Source organism: Paramormyrops kingsleyae, chromosome 1 (assembly GCF_048594095.1).
Source record: "Paramormyrops kingsleyae isolate MSU_618 chromosome 1, PKINGS_0.4, whole genome shotgun sequence".
Lineage (NCBI taxonomy): Eukaryota > Metazoa > Chordata > Actinopteri > Osteoglossiformes > Mormyridae > Paramormyrops > Paramormyrops kingsleyae.
In genome coordinates, this window is record NC_132797.1 from 25,716,428 (window position 1) to 25,732,468 (window position 16,041).

The following is a 16,041-nucleotide window of genomic DNA, read 5'->3' on the forward strand; positions in this document are numbered from 1 at the left end:
TGGTTTCTTTGGTGATTTATGCATTGAAGCACACCTTAAATGGTACCATAAGACACAGCACAGAAATGTTTTCTTCACCAGCCAGATCCTTGCTCCATACAAACAGAATTTGTTGAAACTTGGAAGCACAAATAAAGTGCCCTGAACTTTAGCACTGAATATACAGTAACCCATTTGCGTTTGGGAGGGTTAGGGGTGGCGGATTCCGGCGAATGTGAAAATTCATAAATAATACTTGCGTACCCCTAACCTCAACCCATAACAGGCCACTAGCCTGACCGATAACAAAAAAGTCTATTTATTACCAATTTCTAAACAAACAGTAATGTACTATACACTTTGCATGTCAAATTGCTTTGTCATTAGCTATCGCATTGGGAGCACTTATTAAAACCATTATTAAAAATGCAAAAATTAATGGCACTGAAAAGTTAAAAAGTTTTTGTGAGAAATGCAAGATTCCATGGTCACAATTGCAGGTAACACGTGATTGAGGCTGGTTGCCTAGACAAACATACCCAAGCAAAGACTTTTAATATTAAAGATGTAGTATGCACTTAAAGATATAGTATGCACTTGCACTAGCAAATATTATGTTTCACTAATATTTAGGGATGCATCGATCCCACTTTTTCTGTCCCGATTAAGATACCGATACCTGAGCTTTGGGTATCGGCCAATTGGACCAATCTGATACCAGAGTTTAATTAATGGGCTGTATGCTTTGCCTCACTGAGTGGAACAGACTGTGATCATTCTTTTAAGGCAACATCAGGCTTAACTTAGCGCTTTCCTAGCTTTGTAAAACAAAATGTAACGTATATAACATTTCAGTATAATTAGCCTATATATACAGTGGAAACCGGTTATATGTATGTCTGGGTGATCATTAGCCAGATGATCATTATAACCATTTTTTTTCTTTTTCCTTATGTCTCAGGCAGATTACCACCTAATTAACATTTGTATATTTATTACATGGTTATACGGTAATAAACCAGATAGTCGATATTTACTTTTATTGACTCTTTCAAAAGAATGAGTCTATATTTGACATTGAGAGAAAATGACTCAGACTCTGAGAACTGTGATTGGTCCACTTTTTTTATATATAGGAGCAAAGAAAGCGTACACCTAGGTGTACTTTTATAGGTAATTGATATTTAGGTATCGGTTCTTGGTATCGGACAATTTTTATGAGTACGAGTATGAGTATATGAACACAGTATCGGCCCGATACCCAATGCTGGTATTGGTATCAGAGCATCCCTAATAATATTTATATAATATTTAATATTTATATATAAATATATTTATATATTATGATTTTATGTAATCAAAATCATTGTTAGTGTTGTTTTTGGTTTACTTGTCATCTGTGAGTTTCTGAGATCTTTAGGCAAGGTCCAAAAATATTCCCATTTAATTGTTCACGACCAGTTCATGAATAACCGAAACCACGAATGTCATTTAAAACATCTGGACGAGCGACTGAATTTTCTGTTAATGCTGGAATGCTGACAGATAGCTTAAGAAGATCCCAGGCTAGGAACACCAGCATGTCAGGGGGTAATCCAGTATCTGTGTTTGCTGCGACGTGACCAGCATAGGCTTGTCATTATCAACTGGCCAGTTCCACTATGGTTTGTCAATTCCACTTCATCCGATGGGCGGCTAACAGTAGTAACCTTTTACGACCTGCTTGATGAAAGCACCTGGGCTAACCTTAATTCTGATGCTAACTAATGATACCATTTCCATCCTCAGCAAAATTCACGATATAAAATTCAGCGTGAAAAGTGTTAACTGTGACCAGCTTGCCTTTCACACTTATACCCTTGTTCCGTTCAGCTGGACTAGTCATTATCCCGCAAACAACGCTGTGGAGAACTGTTGGCACGGCAACGAACTGTGACCCCAATGAAAGTTGATCACTCACGTCCCCTGTGTGAAATCACCTTCTATTCCTTCCATTCCACTTTTCCTCAGAGTGCAGTGTTTGTCAGTGAAACAAATCCACATCCCTTGTTGCAATTAATTTGATTCCTGTGTTTTGGTGGGCCTCACTTTAAAGGTTTTAATTAAGCCTTTCACAAGCTCGGCACACTCTTTTAAAAGTTGGGTGTTAAACGGCCTCTTTTTGCCTTCTTTGATGAAAAGAGCCTGAAGATTCTGTCGAAAGGAGAGTAGGGGGGTCCCCTGCATTCTCAGAAGAGTCACCTACTCATGTTTTATTCAGCAGTTGAAGGTCCACCGAAAATTATCTGGGAAAGTAATGAGAAACCTTCTGTAGCCTGAAGGATCATTCATCCATCTCTCAAGCTTCTCGCCAGGACAGGGTCCCAGCAAGCGTGAGGCCTGACCCAGGCACCACTGGACACAAAGCTGAGGGACGCGCCAGTCCATCGTAAGGCGCACAGCTAAGGACTCCAAATAGCCTCTTTTTACAACAAGTGGAAACCAGAACACTTTGGGGGAAACCTGCAGAAAACAGGGAGGACATGCTAACTCCACATGCAGAAAGTGGGGATGGGATTCCAACCCACAACCCTGGAGGTGTGAGGTAAATACCATGTCTTAGTACCAGTTAAAGTTGATGGCAAGCTTCACCACCAGTGCCCCACGTCAAACTGGCTTTCTAAGCCGGTGGCCCATGTCACCTCATGGGTTGACCGGCACTGCCATACCTATTATAATGATTATTATATCGTTACCCAATCTGAGTGGCAATTTCTTTATTTTACACACACCCCTAATGTACACACCCTAAACAGAGACAATTCTGAATGTGATTTCCTTAACCTCAGAAACGGGGAACCTCGATATCACTAACGGATTTATACCTGCAACACCAGGCAAACTCGGATCACTAATAAAAGCAGGTTCTGTTAAGCAATTAAGGGCCGAGGTGGAATAAGAAGCAGCATGTGGTCACATGGTGTTTGATAGACCATTTAAAGGATCTGGCAGCAGGAGGTATCAGGGGTCAAAGGTCACACAAATGTCAGTATTGACAACTGAAAACACTAGCAATGGGTTTGGAAGGTACAGTATGCTCTTTTGTGTTTCAGCTGAACTCTCAGTCAATTAACCTTTTCCGCTCTGACCAATCGGTCGACGGAACAAATCGCACCGTATGAATCGCATTAAACAGCACGCAACGTGACACCGAGCATGGTAACAAAATTTGCGAGTTGCTATGCCGATTTGCAGGTCCATGGGGCAGCACCTCTGCTGGAGAGGAGGAGGCCTTTAACAATAAATACAGAGCTGATGGAGCTTTATTACCTAGTGATGTGCGACATAAGGAGCAGATTAAGATCATATTCAGGGCTGGGCCTGGAAACGTTAGAAGATCCATTGGAGAACAGCTAACAGCAGAGTGCTTTTAGCGCTGCTGTATGGGGCCTCGCATGCTGTCAACAAGAGCATGCAAGACGTAAAATAATAATACTAAAGAAATAAATCCATGAATAAATGAGAGAAGGACACAAACAAGGGTTCTCAGACGAACAGCAGCAAGGTTTGTGTGTGTATGGGGGGGGGGCAATCGATGGGGAGGAGCCTGGTGGTGAGGGGGGGGGGGGGGGGGATGGGGGCAGGGTCACAGGTCCGCATGGATTTCTGGGTATCTGAGCCATGAGGTCAGAAGGCATAAGAGAAAAGGCCACTAGTCAGTGGTCTCTGAAAACAAACTCTGAAGTATTGAACAGTTCCCAGCAAATGCAAGAGATTAGCGTCCACAAACAATCCTGACAGCTCAAATTGAACTAAATCGATAGATGTTTTATTCTCAAAATCATATTAGCAGGAGAAGAAATAAATTACTTATTTTATTGCTTTTTTTGAACTTTTCAGTAATCCAAAAAAAGGGCCAAGCACCTAATCATACTGAGAGTATACTTTTAAACAGCATGCAAGTCTCAATTTCTCTAGCAGAGAGGTGAAACTTGGCGTACACTGGCCGCAGCGTTAAAAAAATGGAGAATGGATCGTTGCATGGACATTTTTTGGCAAAAGAAAATAGAAAATGCAAGTGTACAGTGTTGAGCGAAAGCTGGGATGATGTCATGGCTGCTCTTTAAAAGGGCGAGAGTTGCTAGTCATGCATGGAGAAGGTGCGGGAGAAAGCGTGACGTTGCACAAGGTGGTTACTTACAGGTAGTAAGTGTAGGAGTGATAGGTTCTTCTGCCGGGGGGGTGGAGGTAGGATTTAAGCAGTGGTGGGGGGGAAGGGGAATGGAATGAAGGAAAGAAAAGTAAAATATTAATGTCCGAAAAATATATAAATGAACGAAACCAGATATGGTGGCCTAAGCGAAGGTTATCCGTGAACGTGAGAGCAAGGCGGTTACTGGACTGGACACGAGTCATGTATGAGTGCCTGGGGGCGGGGAGGGGTAGGAGTCCCTCTACCACACAGATCAGCAGGCTGGGAGGGGTGTCGCATTACTAAAGGAGCTGCATTTCGGAATTAGTCATCGCGATGTATTACGGGCATCGACACAAAGGCTGACAGAGGTCCTTCACGGGTCTTAAAAGGGAACCTGGTGAAGGCAGTGGAGTTAAAAAGTGGACTTTAAAAACAGATTATTGCTGTCCACTTTTTTAACATATGTGGCTATTTTGCAAAACCCAGGTGCAGTAAAATGTCTCCTTCAGAGTAAATTCTTGGGGAGGGGGGGTGCAATCACAGAAACTAAGACTCACATTTAAACTCTTTCTTAAGGTCTCCTTTTCAAATTGGCAAATACATATTAAAGATTTATGAAGTATTACCATGTCAACATGTTTTTTGAAGACCACTGTGCATAATAAACATATTTTTTATGGGTACTGTGATATTTTCACGGAACATACACAGAAAACCATGTGTTAATGACTTGCTATTATCACCTTATCAAAGAATTTTTGGTTCAATAGAATGTGGGGAAAAAAAACCACACAGTCAGTTTTGGGCATTAAAGCAGTGTTTGATCTCTTAACAGCGTCCCTCTTTGTATCCGCTTCTCTGAATTATTTTAATTTCGGAAAAGTATACCATAGTAATCTACAGCAAACCAAAGACGAGTCGTCGTGTGTTATTGCAGTATTGAGCGTGTACAAAGCAGCCTGATATTTGAAGAGCGCTGGATCCGGAGAAGGGTGCGGGGAACCGGGCCTTTCCCTGACACGGGAACGCTGCTAAGCTAAACTAGCCTGCAGCCAATCGCCCAAGGCCTCTCCATGAAAAATGCACTTTCATCAATTTTTCTGTCTTATCTCATTTTTTCCCCCCACTCTCTTTCCCCTTCATAACACAAGCCCCCGAAAATAATTTTGTGCTCCTGTTGCCAGGTCATCGAAACTGAGAAGTCTGACAGAATCGTTTCTTTGTTGTGGTGGGTAAATTGGGTTGTTAGGCCCTTTAACGAGGCGTGTCGATGCAAACAAAATTTACTTGATGCTCAGTTCACAATGTGGCAATCCCGTTTCAATATTTTTATTCTTTACTGTTACTACATAGATACCCATAAACACTGATCTTGCAGAAAATGCAAAGGCTAATTGTAGCGACTGTTGATTATCTGGCCTGGATGTAACATATATTTTCCCAATCACCGATAGCGCAAGATTATTACCTTATGTACTCAGAATGACAATAAACTCATTAGCTGATAGTGCTGCAACAACTTCACTAGACAAGTATTTTATTTCTAAACTTGTTTTCGGGAATCTGAAACCCCCTGAGACGATAAACAAAGCATCCACAGATCATCTTTGTTGCCTTCAGCAAGAGGTCGATGAAGCTGAGCCATGTTAATACTGCATTCCCCAGCTCTTACGCCATCTTCTGGAAGACAGCTCTGCGCCGAATCTCAAAGCTGAGACATGCCGCTGCGTGTAAATAATTGGCCCGTTACTACTTTTTACAACTGGATCAGCTCTGGAATGCAAGCAATTATTTACACTGTGTAACTGTGGTAATGATTGGTGGAATTCCGTACACCTGACCCATAGGTATTCAAACAGGCTTTAAGCGAGTCGGCAGGATTTACTTACCTTTTCTTCATTACCAGCACCACACCAAGAAAAATGATGACGAAGAGCAGGGTGCCAGCGATGACCCCAGCTACCTTCACCGTGTGGTCGGTCTGCTTCTCAGGTTCGACGGCATCAGGCTTCCGGGTGGCTGCTCCTGCAACCGACAGGGGTTCAGGTAAAACGAGAAAAGGAATCTCCAAAGAAACTGCGATCACATGGAAATTACCTGAGGGTGACACAAAATATATGCTTGTGGTCAACTGCTTAGCCAAGCTGATTCCTACAAGTTTGACAAACAAGGAGATTTTTGGCCAGGATTTTATCAGAGGGTTTTACCTACTATCACCATAATTACGAACCTCTAATTTACACATACACACACAGACAGACAGACACACACACACACACACACACAAAGGTTTGCAATTATATCTTTGTGGGGACTCTCCATTAATTTTTTTGGGGAAAACTGTAATCCCAACATGAAGACCTTAACCCCTACCCAGCCCTAACCTTAACCATAAGTAACCAACAGATCTTTGTGAGGACCTGAAAAATGGTCATTGATTCCCACAATGTAATATAAACATAATCCACACACGCAAAAAACACACACACACACACAGCAAGTATAATTCCGTTAAGCAAACAGTTTGAGCATTCAGCAGAAATTAATCTGGGCCTGTCATCAAACTGCTCCGTTAAAGTCAGTCTCAACGGTGGTTTTATATCCCCATCTGTTTATGTAATTTCGCAATGTAGAACATTCTGGAAGCTATCAATGCAGATGAGACCTTGCTGGCGCATGCCAGCCAAAGATACCCATTCCAGAGGCACCGCAGTACTGCTGCAGCCAAGTTTCTCCGGCCCGTGAAACTCACGCTCAATCGGTGCCGGTCTCTGCGAGCCAGGATTCCCCCGCGGGCCAGAAGAGGTGCTGCGAATTACTTATTAACCGAAACTCACAGGCGAATCGGACTGGCTTCTGCTCCCTCTGGCCGTTTATAGATTTCCAGCGGCATGTGAGGACAAACAGGCATCTCCTTCCAGAGGGTTACCGAATACCCCACCTGCCATCATACCGACGTCAAGCAAACATCAAGAGCACATTTATCTCATCTCTCCTTTTTGACCTTTAACAAAACATTTTTTCTCCTTCTGTCCCTATAAATTAAGGTGGGACAAAGCACAATTTATTAACTCGCTACGTGGTTCTTTTCAATTTTTATCCCATTGTAAGACAAAATGTATTTCATTTCCTTAAAAATTAAAATCTGGGTCACACACAGAGGGGCAACAGCGAGAGACGCCTCCATCTGAGCATTTATTCACGACGTAGTCAGCAGTGGGGATCGCGTGTCGTAGCGTCTGTTCAAGCGCGATAACCACCATCTAGAGCTTGGCTAAATGCTTCCTTGAAAAGGGCCTCGAACCTCCTGCGTCTGACATAATGTGACGGCATGTCAACGAGCTGGCCAATGAAATATCCACTGCCCCCTCCCCCACGCTAAATGAGCTTTTGATGAAAAATAGTCTGGACACGCTGCTCAATTTGTCCAGCAGAATCTATTGCACCCGCCTGCACGTGACAGCATCCATTGCAATGCCTCTTCCCCGGTATCGTTACCGTGGTGACAGATGTTGCCGGGTACCCATCTCCGTTTCAAAAAAAGTTGCATTTCACTGCTGTTGACACGTGTAAGTGCTGAGGGGTGACCCGCGGGGATATATAAAAGCCCCCTGGTGGGAAATGAATTCAGCCCAGAGTGCTGAACACGCACGCTGGACTTTGACGATCACGGAAAAACAAGCGACCTTCCGACTTTGACTGAGGGTGGGGAACGGGAAAACTGGCAGTGACAACAAAGACCAAATCAACACTTCCTGTCTGGGGGAACATTCTGGATGCTTTGAAAACTATCATCGGATGGTTGGGAGGGATATACTGTGTATCTGGTAGTTTTCTATAATTATACAGAAAGTATGTATGGCATTCTGGATACTTTGTGAAACTTTCATCACAAGGAGTGAATACACCATATATCTGGTACTATTCTAGAATGACAGAGAGTATTTACTATTTTCATTCCTTTTTTAAAAAAAATCAGTCATTACTGGAGAAACGATACCCTGAAATATCATAGGAACATTTCGCTAACCACAGTATTACATTTTTCCTGATTAAAGTGTTATGTAATTATGTGTTATTGTGAAGGGCAGCAAATGCCTGAAGATACATTTAAAAGTAAACTTGAGCTTTTAATTGGATAAGAAAGTTAAGCAGAACAATAATGAGGGTGCAGAAAACAAGATGTGGGAAAAGTCTATGAGTATCATCTGCGTTTTTTTTCTGCTAAGAATGCCGTGTGATGAAATGAAGTTAATTATGAGCATTACTCAACAATGTGGTATCCATAGAAATGAAATTTTATGCACTGCATACTGAATTTGTATGCCTTTCATCCTGTGACATAAGCTAGGAGGCAATTCTGCTGCAGTTTATGCTTGAAGTCCATGCAGAGAGAATTTTATGCACTGAAAATCGCTTTTGTCTTCCTGATATCGATGTCGGTGGCTGCCCTGTGTAATCCTGTTTTCCATCTATCTACTTGCTTAGTGGTGAAGCTGAAGCTGACGCATTGTGATGCTTCTTCTAAGAGGCCAGCTGCCCCCAGAACTCGACAATTTAATTCTGAGCTTCCCCGAGAATTTTTTTTTCTTCCTCACATTTATTTATTTATTTATTTTACATAAAGGTGAACAATAGTCTAGATAATATTACAAATAGTCTAAATACTGACTCAGAATCACCAACCAGTACAAAAACAACATAATTGTTGTTTGGAGTAAATTGCTATTACAGCAAAATAAATAAACAACATAAAAAATAATACAGGTTTTGGCAGCATAATTCCTGTTTATTTTTTTAATTATTTTTGGAATTTCCATTTAATATCACGCTGGGAGAAACAGGGCCTATTTAAAAGCATGTAGGAAGAGATTCGAACCCTTGTAAGTAGGAAGTAGCAGGGATTGAGGTTACTCCCGGGGCCTCCCAGCTGCCATGTGGAGGAGCTCAGCTTCTGCCCCCCCCCCCCCCATATGCACACTCCACTCCTATTTCCTACACAACGGACGCCTCAAGGTGAACAGCGAGAGCTGAACGTGTGCTTGAGTCACAGAGTGTCACATCTGCTGTTTCTGGAGGCCAGATAAGGAGATCCGTCCCGGGTGGCTACAGCTGGCCCTTCGCTTGATAGCTGGGATGCCCATGCTGCTAATCGAATTTAACCGTGCTTTCCGAAAATTTGGGGTGTGTGTGGGGGGGGGGGGGGGGGGGAGGAGGGGTTCCTCGGCTCAGCAGCAGATGCCATGCCAAGAGATGTTGACTACCCTGCGCTGGCCAAGCTCTGAAAGGTCACTAAGAGCCAGCCACGGGGTCCCTGAGACGGCATTCAGCTCATTATTTAAATAACAACCCCCAAACGTGCCTGGAGGTATAAGGAAAGGCAGACGGAACTGGCTTCAGAGGCTGCAGTCGTCTGCTCATTTCCTTATGGTTTGTACAGGTCATTCAAGGAGAGGCGAGGAATTAGGAAATAAATCTGAGGTTTCATTCAGAATTCCTGTCACACTGAAATATAAAGAATCCCCCCACCCCCCTGCCACAACCCACCACCCTGAACATATGATGCACCTAATATTTCCACTCTGTACGGCATTATGGATGGGACTGCCAATAGCCAAATGACAAATGTCTCACATTCAGCAAAGAAGAACAGGTGACAAATCACATGACAAAAATCACATGACAAATCACATGACAAATAAAGGTTAGTAGCCTTATTTAGCTTGAGAGGTGGGAGCTTGAAAGTTTGTGCGGAACTCCAGGTATACTAGTGGCCAAAATTGTGGAAACACTTTCAATTTTTAGAGATGCTGCAACTTTATTCAACTGATAGTTATTTAATCGTCCAATGTATGATATTTGTAACATTCTTTGATTGTTTATAAGCATTACTGTTATGTATTTTTAAAGCGTAATGCCGAAAATTTGGCTACTACGAGATTTTGGCTACTATTGTAGGACTGAGATACACCGAAATGCCCAAACAAACCTGAACAACGCAGGAATTTAGCCTGGGATATAATGTATGTACAGATCACAGATGAGACATAATGTTTAATCATAAACGTTTGCAAGGTGGGATTACGATCGTGTCAAAGTGAAGGTGGGACTCTCACGTGGCTTTAGGTATCTATCAGAGCTTTACGTTAACGGGTGCCCAGCTGCCCCAGCCAGTAAAATTCAGCCTCGGGCAACCTTTCAATTCAAAATGAATGGAGAGACTGTCAGAGTCTGGCAAGCTTGTGTACTGATGAAAGCATTCATTACAAGTGTGTGGGCTTTCATTTGTATTCATTCGGTGCGTGTCAGGAGAACGTGCACTGATAGCCGGCTGACTTTCATAGTTGTCCAAAGGTGGTAACTGGTTGATGGGCAGAAGGAGCGGCGACAGCTCGTTTAAATGGAGCGCAGCGACTTGCAGTAGGTTTAACTCATTATCGTCATCCTGTGATCTTCAGTGTCTTATTCATTTATCCATCAGCACATTCACCGATCTTCTAAATGCTCCTCCATTACAGGGTCATGCTAAGCCTGGACGAAATCACAGGGAGGTAGGGACACCTCAGATGGTCAGCATTAGCTGTTGATAGCTATCAAGAAGGGCCATCTTAGACAACCATTACGTTACAGTGCAATTATTTCAAATACTACTCTATTACGATAGGTACCTTCCAGTTTAGCTTGAACAGATTAATTTCCCCAAATATCAATTAAATCCCCACCTTCTGCATCCTTCCACTGACTGTTATCGCAGCTCTCCTCCATTTTTACCTTCCCGCGCTGCCGGTGCAGGCTGATGATGTCAGCGCATGCGTATAAGCAAAAAGCCACATGAATTCTGATCTGAGCGTCACATTCAGGTCGCATGGCCGCGAATCGGATACGTATGAGATTTAGTACCACATATGAAAGTGGCACAAATCCGATTTGAAAAGATCAGATTTGCGTGTCCACACAGCCCTGAAAAGATCAGATCTGTGTCACATTAAGGCAAAAAATCCGATTTGAGTCACTTCAGCATGGAAGTGAACATAGCCTTAGTGTTGTTTTGTGCTATAGTATAGGCTGAAACCTGTGGTTATCATTAAAAACAAATCGTAGAACTTTAATTTGGGTACGCCAATGAATATTAACAGGAATGTTAAATCTGCATTAGAAGAATGAATTCCTATCTAGAATGTTCCTATCTAGAAAAGGGGGACCCTGCAGAGAAAGTTTAGGAACCACTGGTTTAGTAAGTGAACGCAAAAATTTCACTAACAGCAAACGTCAATGAACGCTTAGCCTTCAGTTGGCTACATGTATTTTCATGGCACAGTAAGTCAGTACCCATACATGCAAGCATAGTCAGAAAGACACTATAAACACACTCACAGGGACACAAAAGCAGATATGCACATTTAAACACGGCAATGAACTCACAGAGCATACAATTATAATTAACTGTAACAGAAATACAGTGAGGAAACGTGAGCCAGGCACACAGTTGACATACCTATACACAGACAAAGATAAAAACAGTTACACATAAATACACAAAAGAGCACAGAGATTCACTCACAGATATATGTAGCATAGAGCCGCAAACAAATCAGGCAGCCGCAGACTCACAACAGGTCACACACACGCTCTGCAGCGCCATCCAAAGGAAGCAGCCTCCCCAACACAGAGACTCGTGGCCGAGGGGGAATGCGGCATAAGGCGGGGGCGTGGGGGAAGGGCGGAGGGTCTGACCTGTGAGCTGGTTGTCGCCGGCCGCCGGGGCGATGCGTATATAGGGTGTGGTGAGCTGAGTCGCGATTATGGCAGCTAATGGCAAAGGGAGAGTTCCCGGTCCGGCATGCAGAAGGAGAAGAGAAGAAAAAGGACAGACTGAAGCCAGAAGTTTGGGCGTAGAAACACAGGATCATTAGTCACAGCGCAAACCAACATTAGGGCAGGTGCCGGAAGACCTCTGTGTGTGGGTGATAGTGTTAGCAGTTCATATCGGGTGTACCGTTACCCGTCAAGCAGCAGGGCACTGACAGTGCGGGGAAGGTCTTGTGTAGCGCAGTGTGGGAACATTATTCTTTAGCTCTCTTTGGGTACTGGAGCAGAATCGCAAATTATCATTGTCACTTTGGCCGTATTTGTCGGGGACAGTCATTTTATGATTGGCGGACGTTTCGACACTCGGCGTTGAGTTTAATAGACGCTCCGACAAAAGTCTGCCATAATTCTAAAATGGGTATCACAGGTTAAAGTCCAGGTTAAAATAAACAGATTATTTTAGTGACTCAGCTGTTAGCTTGCGGAGATTAGCAGCAAATACCACGAAAAAGGAGGGAAAAAAATGAAATGGTTGGAATAAAAAATATCTAATTTGCATAGAACAGCCTGGGTCCCATTAGAAAGATGGCACGCAGTAAGGAAAATAGATTACGTACCATCTGCACACAATTAAATTCAAAACCAGCGCTGCGTGCTATCTGGGAGATGGACCACGTGGAGTTGAGGGTCACCCATGGAAACGTGATGCCCCCCTGTCACCCTGAAGCAAGTCCGCTGCAATTGGCATCTGCCCAGATGTGTAACCTGGACCAACTAACTGAACACCTCCCACAACTTCTGTCTGTCAGCCTGTTTGACGACACACTTGACATCCTCCATAATTCAGATGGGAGACTTGAAGATCAATTCCTATGGAACAATTGTATTGGCAGTGATACTTGATGGTGCTGGTTTGACATGCAGATGCAGGCTAGGCTACAGAGAAACGTGGGGGACGGACACACATTGGAATGCGAGGACTCTGGTTTGTACTTTCTGACTAAATATGACGTGGCCGTAACAGATATCCCATTCAAAGAAGGTCCACTTTAATTTCTGAGCTCGGTTGAGCTGGAGGAAACATGGAGCTGACATTCGAGAAATAACCAAGTGGATTTGGGCAGAAGAACTTGGAGGGAAAAATGCACGCAGAGCATCAGGAAGAAAGATAAACAGACATGCCGGAACATTAGTAGTGTTGTGAAGCGTGTGCTGGACAGATGCCAAATAAACACTCAGCAACACACTGCATTTCAGACACCACTCCGACGGGGACACTCGACTCTCGATTCACGGCGGCGTCAAATCCTACCTTTGGTGGCGACTCGCACGCAATCGATTTTTGTCTCCTGCGTCAAAAGACACAAAAGGGGGGGAGAACGGGGAGGGGGGGGGGGGGGGGGGGAGAAAATCACTACGGAGTCAACAAATACAGCAGCACTGAAAGGGGCAGAGACATCATGGAAACTGCAACTTCCTGGTTAGGGCCGGCTCTTCCCTCCCAAAATGGGAGCTGCAACAATGTAACAGACACAGAACCCTGGGTGACCATTTGCCTTCCAGTTGACAGAGGGGGTGTCTGAAATGCCGGCACCCAGCCTCTAACTGAAGGGAGAGCATGACGACCTTGAGTATCAGCGTCCCCAAATGTCCCTCCCTGCCACCGACAGCCTCCGATCGACAGCCCAATTGCAGAAGCGTGATAGCTGATTGCCCTCTCAGCTGTGTTGGGCATCTCTAAAGCAGCCACAGCGCATTTGGACTTGGCACAGATGGGTCGCTGTGGTATCCAGCCTGTAATAGCTGCTGGCAGAGACGTGCCGTGTGCCGCGACTTGCCGGGGGAGCCAGCGGGGGCCAGCGGGAGAGGAGGATGAGACGGAATGGAGCCCCCAGCTCCCGCCACAGAGGAAACGCAAATAAAACCATAGAAGCTGTCAGTGAGAGACATTCTGTCCGCATGTTTGATTATGTTTTTATGCTGTCTGCATAATTAGCTAGGCAATTATCAGCAAAAATAGATATTTTTTATTAATATATGCTTAAAGTATTTGCTGAACAAAGCATTTATATTCAGCATTTAATATTTTATAAGGAGTTCAACAGCTGGGTGAATATTTATCATCCCTTAAACATATATAGTTAGCTAATCTTTTTAATAGTTCACTCTTAGCATTATGCAGCATTTAGCATAGCATGAATGTGATGGTTTTATGTATGCATTATACTTACTGGTCACTGTGTGGGCAAAGGGGGTAACAGTCTTGAATGGCACTAGTAGAGGGAATGTACATACGAGTGTGAGCTAACGGTCATTTAGAGATGCCAATTAGCCTGAATAGTGTACCTTTAGATCTATGGAAGGTAATCGCAGGAAATCCATGTAAATTAGGCAATGGGATGGGATTTGAACCCACAACCTATAAGCTTCCAAACTACCTATTAAGCCACTTCTGCACCAATTCCTTTTTCCTTCTAAGAAAACGTGGGGGGCGGCCTGGTGGCGCAGCGATTAGCACTGTTGCCTCACACCTCTGGGACCAGGGTTGAAGTGTCTGCCATGGCTGTGTGTGTGGAGTTTGTATGTTCTCCCCACGTCTTTGTGGGGTTTCTTGAAGATACTCAGGTCTCCCCCCTCAAATTGCCCGTAGATGTGCATATGTGAGTGAATGGTGGGTGTGCCCTGTGATGGGTTGGTGCTCCATCCGGGGTTGTTCCCTGCCATGTGTCCATAGGCTCCTTACCCCCATGACCGTGAATAGGACAGGCAGTTACAGAAAATGGATGGATGTCGCAAATACAAGATGACAGCTTACTGAACCCACATAACAAGAGCTGAAATCCTTGTGCTTTTATCATAGTAAATGAAATCCTTCCCTACTCTGCATTATTTAAAATGTAAACCAATTAACATACGAGCCTAGTGAATTATTAACGTTAAACACAGTGGCGTACCTGAGGGTAAAGAGTGGCTCTCGATTCCCATCCGAAAATAAAATGCTGAGCACCGATGTGTACCTTAGTGCATGTGCAAAAAGCAACGAATAAAACGTCTACAGATAGTTGGCGAGGAGGCCAAGAGGTGGACAGGGACCATATACAGTGGTACCTCAGTTCTCAAACTCATTAGAACTGAAATTTCTTAAAAGTCGAACCAACCAGTTCGGAAAAAAATTACAGAGTACTCGATCTGTATCTCAGAAGTCAAATTGTGAATGCCAACCTAAGATAACTTAGGCGCAGGGGAAATGAGTCACGCGGCACGTCTCTCAGAGGAAACAAAGGGTAACGCTTCAGTCTCACTGTGATAGCAACGTGCATGTTTACACAAGCTGAATACATATATTTAGACAGTAAAAATACATTTAGACAATGATAGACAGTAACAGTAATTATTATTATATAATAAAATGCATTTTAAAATAAAGATTTGTTATTAAATATTTTAAGATTAATAATAAACCATGAATACATTTCATTATAATAATATTGTCGTGCCGAGCGAGCAGACGTCAGGGTATCGGGGAATACCGGGTTTAATTACAGGTAAAGCAGGCAAAACGCAGACGGACAATACAATGACCGGACTGGGGAAACAAACTGAAACATGGATGAAATAAAGAGGACTAATAATAATAATAATAATAATAATAATAATAATAATGACAACAACCAGAAACAGCTGATCACACGGGGATTCCACACAGGGTTAACGAGGGAGCATGGCACACGGAAGGAGCGGACGATCGGGGCAGAACACATTGTTTTTTTTATTAACTTTACACATTGGATACATTTATTTTCTTACTTTACAAATTACTGTTTTGATAAATGTCCTTAGATGTGTTTAGTACAGTATATGCTCTTTTTGTTTTATCCGGTTTATTTTGGGTTTACATGCTTAAAAAAACATATTTAGGTTTCATTTTTTGGGGCTGGGAACCAATGAATTGGTTTTCCATTATTTCTTATGGGGAAAATTCGATCAGAAACCGAACTTGTTAGTATGTGATCCGGAGTTCTGAACGGATTAAGTTCGAGTTCTGAGGTACCACTGTACACACCAGCTAAAAGTGTTAG

General features: G+C 43.3%; 1 protein-coding gene across 13 annotated transcripts in view; it reads right to left on the reverse strand.

Moving 5' to 3' along the window:
• ptprma (protein tyrosine phosphatase receptor type Ma) overlaps positions 1–16,041 on the reverse strand; it is a 199,846-nt gene that overhangs the window by 51,591 nt on the left and 132,214 nt on the right. For 4 of the 13 annotated variants that reach the window (XM_023823476.2, XM_072712297.1, XM_023823469.2 and 1 more), the window contains exons 13-16: positions 13,275–13,311; positions 11,888–11,962; positions 6,043–6,178; positions 4,160–4,189 (exon numbers count right to left, since the gene is read on the reverse strand). In XM_023823476.2, the coding sequence (XP_023679244.1) occupies positions 4,160–4,189; positions 6,043–6,178; positions 11,888–11,962; positions 13,275–13,311 (278 nt within the window). The remainder of the gene's footprint in view (positions 1–4,159; positions 4,190–6,042; positions 6,179–11,887; positions 11,963–13,274; positions 13,312–16,041) is intronic. The other 9 variants (XM_072712303.1, XM_023823481.2, XM_023823480.2 and 6 more) reach the window with 3 other exon arrangements.